The 7,224-nt window shown below is 42.5% G+C and overlaps 1 protein-coding gene across 1 annotated transcript in view; it reads left to right on the forward strand.

Moving 5' to 3' along the window:
• LOC109912568 overlaps nucleotides 1-6,647 on the forward strand; it is a 53,649-nt gene extending 47,002 nt beyond the window's left edge. Inside the window, exons 7-10 of the mRNA XM_048594158.1 lie at nucleotides 5,360-5,413; nucleotides 5,502-5,543; nucleotides 6,048-6,097; nucleotides 6,370-6,647. Coding sequence (XP_048450115.1) covers nucleotides 5,360-5,413; nucleotides 5,502-5,543; nucleotides 6,048-6,053 — 102 coding nt within the window. The 3' untranslated portion in view covers nucleotides 6,054-6,097; nucleotides 6,370-6,647. The remainder of the gene's footprint in view (nucleotides 1-5,359; nucleotides 5,414-5,501; nucleotides 5,544-6,047; nucleotides 6,098-6,369) is intronic.
• Nucleotides 6,648-7,224: the final 577 nt, after the last annotated feature.

Raw genomic sequence — 7,224 nt, forward strand, 5'->3', positions numbered from 1 at the left:
GAAGGTTGCAGGAACAGCAACTCATATTCCGCTTGGGAACCCTGCAGCCCAATGGTATCAATGTGGATTTCACAAGTTTCAAAATCTCCCCTCCCCCTACCGCATCCCAAAACCAGTCCAGCTCGTCCCTGCCTCCCTAACCTGTTCTTCCTCCCACCTATCCCCTCCTCCCACCTCAAGCCGCACCTCCATCTCCTACTGACCAACCTCATCCCGCCCCCTTGACCTGTCCGTCCTCCCTGGACTGACCTATCCCCTTCCTAACTCCCCACCTGCACTCACCTTTATTGGCTCCATCCCCGCCTCTTCAACCTGTTTGTTTCCTCTCCACCTATCCTCTCCTCTATCCATCTTCTATCCGCCTCCCACTCTCTCCCTATTTATTTCAGAACCCCCTTCCCCTCCCCCTTTTCTGATGAAGGGTCTAGGCCCGAAACGTCAGCCTCTCTGCTCCTATGATGCTGCTTGGCCTGCTGTGTTCATCCAGCCCTGCACCTTGTTGTCACCCTTTTGAGGGAGGTGCCTCCCAAGGTATCGTGACTGCGAAATATATCCCGGAGTCTTAATATATATGTAAGGTAGAATAGTTAACTGATGGGTGATTTGAGTTTTGTTTTGGCAACGCACAAGCAGTGGCCAAGTCTCTTTCTTGCAGGATTGAAGAGATCAAGGGTGGTTTGCACATCTGGTGCAGAATGCAAAACCAACAGTGAAGTTACCAGTGCATACCGTATCTTATGTATGTCTGTTGTGGTCATGTTATGTTGGCACGGATGAGACTGAGGTTAAAGAGTTTTCTATCCATGCAGTATTTAATCCCGAAATCAGAGGGCACAGCCACTGTTTGGTAGGTTAAAGATCATATGGAGCTATCACACAGAGGGTGTCACTCTGGTTCTGATCCTTGAAGACATCTGTTCCAGAAGCTCAGATTTGCTGGATTTAGAAGAAGTTTCTTGGACTGAGTTTCTTTACTGAGTTATCTGCTTTGGTCAGGTTGAGAAATGTAATGCAGAGTTTCTGGTGTTGTGCTTGACATTTTACTTGGATTTTTCTGACAACAAAGACATGTCAAAGGTTCCACCGGAAGGTTTAAAGCTACAGTGTGTCTTTGGGAAGATTTGCACAGCCACAGTAAATCGGAGAGTCAGGAGAATGTGTATCAGCTCTTTCCCCACTAGGGACAAGATGCTCCACCAATTAATAGGATCATGTTTGATTTTGTATTTCAACACCAATTTCCTGCACTATCCCCATTTTCCTCAAAGTTTTTAATGTCTAGAAATCCAACGATCTCAATTGTGAACATATTCAACATTAAGCTTCCACTGCTCTCTGGGGTAGAGAATTTCCAAAATTCACCTCCTTTGAGATAATAAATTTCCCCTCATCTCTGTCCAAAAGGCCCTATTCCTCATTCTGAGACTGTGTTCCCTGGTTCAAGACAGCATATCAACACTGTCAATCTCTGTAAGAATATGGTTTGTTTGAATGAGATCACCACTTGTTCTTCTGATTTCCGGAGAATAAAGGCTCAGTCTATTTATTCCCTCATCAAAGGACAATCATACCATCCCAGAAACTAGTTTGGTGAATCTTTGTTACACTTCCTCTGTAACAAGTAGTTATTGTCGCAGATGTGGAAATCGGATCTGCTCACCACATTCCAGGTGCGTTCTCTCCAAGGCTCTATATCATTGCAGTAAGACATCAGGAATTAGGGGAAGGCTACACCAAGAGTGAAGGAAGGCCTGAACCTGGAGTGAGGGGAGGCCGATACCAGGATTGAGGGGAGGGATGTCTGCACCAGGAGTGAGGTGAGTTTGCATCAGGTGTGAGGGAAGTCTGCACCAGGAAAAAAAGAACAGTAGAGCACAGGAAAAGGCCTTTTGGCCCACCAAACCTGTGCTGATACTGACACTTTTCTAAACTAAAAACCTTTCACCCTCTGCTGTCCAATTATCTACTCCCTGCCTCTTCATGTATCTGTCAAGATGCCTCATAAATGTTGCTATTGAACCTGCCTCTACCACCACCACATTCCAGGCACTTACCACCCTCTGTAAAAAAAAATTCGTCTTGCATTTTTTTTAAACTTTCTCCTTGTTATCTTAAATGTATGTCCTCAATTAATTGGCTCTTCTACCCTGGGAAAAAGACTCCAACTATTCATTCTATCCATGCCTCTCATAATTTTGTAAACTTCTACCAGGTCACTCCTCAGCCTCCGACATTCAAGTGAAAACAAACCAAATGTGTCTAGTCTTTTCTCATAGCAAATATCCTCCAAACCAGTCAAAAACCTGGTAAATCTTTTCTGTCTCCTCTCCAAAGCCTTCATATCCCTCTGTTAGTGTGGCAACCAGAACTGCACACAATATTCCAAATGTGGCCAAACTAACTTTCGATACAGCTGCAACATGATTTGCCAGTTTTGAACCTCTAAGTCCCAAAGGCAAGCAAGCCAAAGGCCTTCTTGACCACCTTATCCACTTGCGTTGCCACTTTCAGGGAACAGTGGACCTGCACAACTAGATCCCTCTGCATGTTATTTCTTCTGAGGGTTCTGTCATTTACTGCATACTTTGCTCCTGCATTAGACCTTCCAAAATTCATCATCTCACATTTGTTCGGATTAAATTCCATCTGCCACTTCTCAGCTCAAGTCTCCAGCCAATCTATATCCTGCTGTATCCTTTGGTAATCCTTCTTACCATCAACAGTTCCCCAGTGTTTGTGTCATCTGCAAACTTATTAATCCGAACATATACATTATCCTTCAAAATATTTACATATATAATAAATAACAGGGTCCCAGCACTGATCCCTGCTGAACACCACTGCTCACAGATATCCAGTCAGAAAAACACCCTTCCACTACTACTCTCTGTCTTCTATGACTAAGCCAACTCTGTATCCACCTTACCATCCCTCTGCAGATCCACTTGACTTCAACTTCTGCATCAGCCTGCCATGAGGCACCTTGTCAAAGGCCTTACGAAAGTCAATGTTGACAACATTTACTCCCCTGCCCTCATCACCATCAAACTTCCTCAAAAAGCTGAATCAAGTTTGTAAGACATGATCTTTCCTGGTCAAACCCATGTTGCCTATTGTTAAGAAATCCATATTTTTTCATATATGAGTAAATCCTGTCCCTAAGAATCTTCTCCAGTAATTTCCCTACCACTGACATAAGGTTCATTGGCCTATAATTTCTCTGAATACCCCTGCTGCTGTTAAACAAAGGAAACATTTTGGCTATTCTCCCGTGTTCTGGGACCTGTCCCATAACTAAATAGGATACAAAGATTCCGCACAAGGCCCCTAACAATTTCCTCACTCACTTCCAGGATGGAGGGGAGACAAATCTTTGTTTCTTTATATTAAAAAAATCTGTTTCTGTATTCTCCATTTAAGAAAATAAAATTAAATCATCCTGTACAATGTTTCTGAATGCAGACTTCCAGCAGTGTAGTCTTTGAGACTGGCTGTTGCTTTCCATCACTTACTGATGACATTGGCTTCCTCTTTGAGCATGTGGCACCTTGCAGCCCTGTATAAACCTGCTCGCTGACAACCCCTCTCATTTTTTAACACTTAGTGCACCTTAAACCAGTGTCCTTTTGTGGGACTGGAGTCACATGTAGGCCAGACCAGGTATGTACTGAGATGCATTCAAGAAGGAAACAGGGATAGTACAGTGCCAACATGTTGCAATAAAGAAAAAGAATGGGACCAGCAAATCAGGACAGGTGGATAATGTGGTTAAAAAGATTTATGGGATACTTGCCTTTATTAGTTGAGGCAGAGAGTTTAGGTAAGAGCAGGGAGATTATGCTGGAACTCAATAAAAATTTGTTTACACCACAGCTAGAGTATTGTATGCAGTTCCGGAATCCACATTATGGAAGGAGATAGTAGGAACTGCCGACGCTGGAGAATCTGAGATAACAAGGTGTAGAGCTGGATGAACACAGCAGGCCAAGCAGCATCAGAGGAGCAGGAAGGCTGACGTTTCGGGCCTAGACCCTTCTTCAGAAATCATTACATTAATCATCGCATCAATCCCACATTATAGAAGGGATGTGATTGCACTGAAGAGGGTGTAGAGGAGATTTACCAGGATGTTGCCTGGGCTGGAGAGTTTCAGTTCTGAAGAGAGATTGGACAGACTGTTTTCTTTAGGTCAGAGGAGATTGAGAGGGGACGATTGAGAGGCATAAAATTATGAAGGGAATAAACAGGGGAGACATGAAAAGCATTTCCTCTGATGGAATGCTAAATGGCCAGGGGAGATTGATTTAAGGTAAGGGGCAGGACTTTTTTTTCATTCACTCATGAGCCCTGGGTATCACTGACTGGCCAATATCTTTGAGATGCTGTGAACCATGACCCTTTAAAATCCTGGGCCAACTGGATGAAAATTTTGGATGAGCAGGATGGGTTTCCTCTGCAATGGAGTGGCCAGGTCAGGAGTGCTGGGAGCAGGGTTTGTGACCTGAACCATGGGACTGTGAGAAAATTGGAAACCCTGCATTAGCATTGGTAATCATTGAATCAGGAATCCCCGTGTCACGTTAAAAGGACATCTGAGTCATCCCACTTTGGTGAATGCAGAAAAATCATTTATGATCTTCTTATCCTGAGAACTTCAATCAAATCACCTCCAAACCTTCCAGTCCAAAGAGATACAAACTTAATTTGTGACAGAACTACTTGTAATTGAACTGTGTGAGACCAGATATCTTCATTCTGCACCTCATTCTTTCTCAGCTCAAACTGTACTTCCCAAGATGTGGTGCCCAGAACTGCTTACAAGTTGAAAAAGTCATAAATTAAAGATTATTCTCCTCAGGTTCAAATTTTTCCTCAGCAGTGGGTCTGTCTCTGTAATATACTCATACACTTACAATCCATTGAGACTACATCCTGTCTCCAATTCTGGCTCCTCCATATCCCTTACAGTAAATATAAACTCACCATAATCCCAGAGGGCATAACGTTGATCTCTCATTAGAGAGAGCGGACTGGTGGGTGGTTCAAATTGACTGTAATAACAAAATCACTGGTGCCAATGTTTTCAATCTCCAAGATTCTAAGAATCCCATATAAAACTCTTCAACTCTCTTTCCCCCTTCTAAGTCGCTCCTTAAGACATGCCTATTGGAGCACGACCTGTCCAAATAACTCCAAATACAGTTTGATGTCTGATTCTCATGGAGATCATAGAACATTTTCCAATGGTAAAATTATAATGTAAATACAGGATTCTGTTTTACTGTAAGATTCTTTGATTCTAGAGTAAGAAAGCTGATAAAGTAAGGCAGTTTTAGAATGGATACTGTTTGTATTACAGCTCAGCCTGATCCCTGTATCTATGCCAACATCGTGTTTGACAGTAACAGAAAAGGTAACCTTCTACAAATTTTTTTTCTATATAGTGATGTTTCTAAACATTTAAAATACATCCTCTTCACTAACAGATTATTCTCTTTCAGTTCAAGATGGCAAGACTCTCTCAGTTGCTGATTCAGAAGAGAGTGAGTCAGTTTTTTCCTTTCAAAATCCTGATCCTCTCCCCTTCCACTGAAGCCCATTCTCCCATGTGTGAGACAGTGCCAGTTGGGGCTGGGTGATCTATTTCCTTGTTCTTAGAGTCCCTGACCCTGGGTGGCTGGATCATGGAAGTTTGATCACATGACCTCCAAGCCCTATCCCCTCACCACAATGGTGTTGGTCGATCTGTCCATCTTCATTTGGGTGTAGCTTTTCTGCACCAATCGGAACGCAAACAAATTCTCCACTATCCCATTGAATGATATTTGACTGTCAGTCAAAAAGCTTGTCTCCCCCAGTGTGTTTGTAAAGGTCATAAAGAGAATGAGGGGCAAAATGTACAACTGTTGGAGTAAATATTCCCCTTTCCAGTAATTACCTTGATACTGAGGAGCTGACGTTGGGGTAAATCTTCCCCATTTTCCGTAATTACCCACAAACTGAAATTATAACCATAATCAGCACTGACTTCTGTCTCTTTCAAGCAGATGTAACCTATGCAGCCATTGTGAACACATATTAGGAGTGAGCATTCACAGTAAGTACTGAACGTGTGTAACCGAGGCTGCACTGTTCCCCAGATCAACTTCAAGGAGCATCATGAGATTCAGCAGCTCCTAAACATGACACAATTATTCTTCAAAAGTACTTTTTATATTTTATAAAGTCTTAGCCTTTTTATCTTTCTGCTTTTTTGTAATGAGGACTGGAATGGATCAGAATTGTTGGAAAGCCAAGGATTGCTGAAGGATTACTGCATGTTCTTGAAAGCAAGTAAGCTGACACTCATTCTAAGTCTTGTTTACACAGCTGCTGGTTCAAACAGTAACAGAAGAAGGTGCAGACAAGCTGGAGACAAAGATGTGTACAAATGGAGATTCAGCCAGAAAAGTATAGCTGATTGGTCTGTGGACTAATGATCAGTAATCAATGTCAAAGACCTTCTTGCTGCCAACAACTATGTGATTGGTTCCTGGTAACTGACCATCTTTTGGATGTAAACAAAATAGGGAGGAGCCATCAGACCTCCACCAACTGAGGAACTTTTCATCATCAGCTCTGTTCCCTGCAATAAAAGATCATTTAAATCTGTGCAAAACCAGCTTAATTTCTTTTCCTTCAGCAGTTGCTGGAAGCTCTGATCTTTAATTGATAAGCCATACCTTTTATAAGCCACACTGTGTAACCCAGTGACAGCATCTGGAGAAGCAGCTTTCTGATCAGCACAAGAATCATCTCAGCAGATCCTGTGAATAGGGACAACTGAAACTGCTTTCCCTCCACCCAAAGAACAATGTTTAGTTTTTGTCTGTCTGTCTGATTGTGTGTGTGTGTGTGTGTGTGTGTGTGTGTGCGCGCGCGCGCGTTTAATTGGAAGTTAATGAGGATCTTAGAAATTTAACAAGTAGTGTTATATTTTGGTCATTATTTCTCTGGAATTAGAGTCTATTTACTTGTGATAAATAATAATCCTTGTGAAGTACAGAAACCTGGTCTGTGCTTTCTGCCAACCCAGATCTAAAACTCAGCTAAATTAGGGAATTTTGCGAACTTCTTTAAAAACTTTAACTTTTGTGACAACTCCAGGAATAGTGAGGCATGATGCCCAATGTGCTACCTCAGTGAGACGTAACAGTATCCATCAGGGCACATACACCAGGCCTT

The sequence above is a fragment of the Rhincodon typus genome, chromosome 3, assembly GCF_021869965.1.
Source record: "Rhincodon typus isolate 14 chromosome 3, sRhiTyp1.1, whole genome shotgun sequence".
NCBI classification, from domain to species: domain Eukaryota; kingdom Metazoa; phylum Chordata; class Chondrichthyes; order Orectolobiformes; family Rhincodontidae; genus Rhincodon; species Rhincodon typus.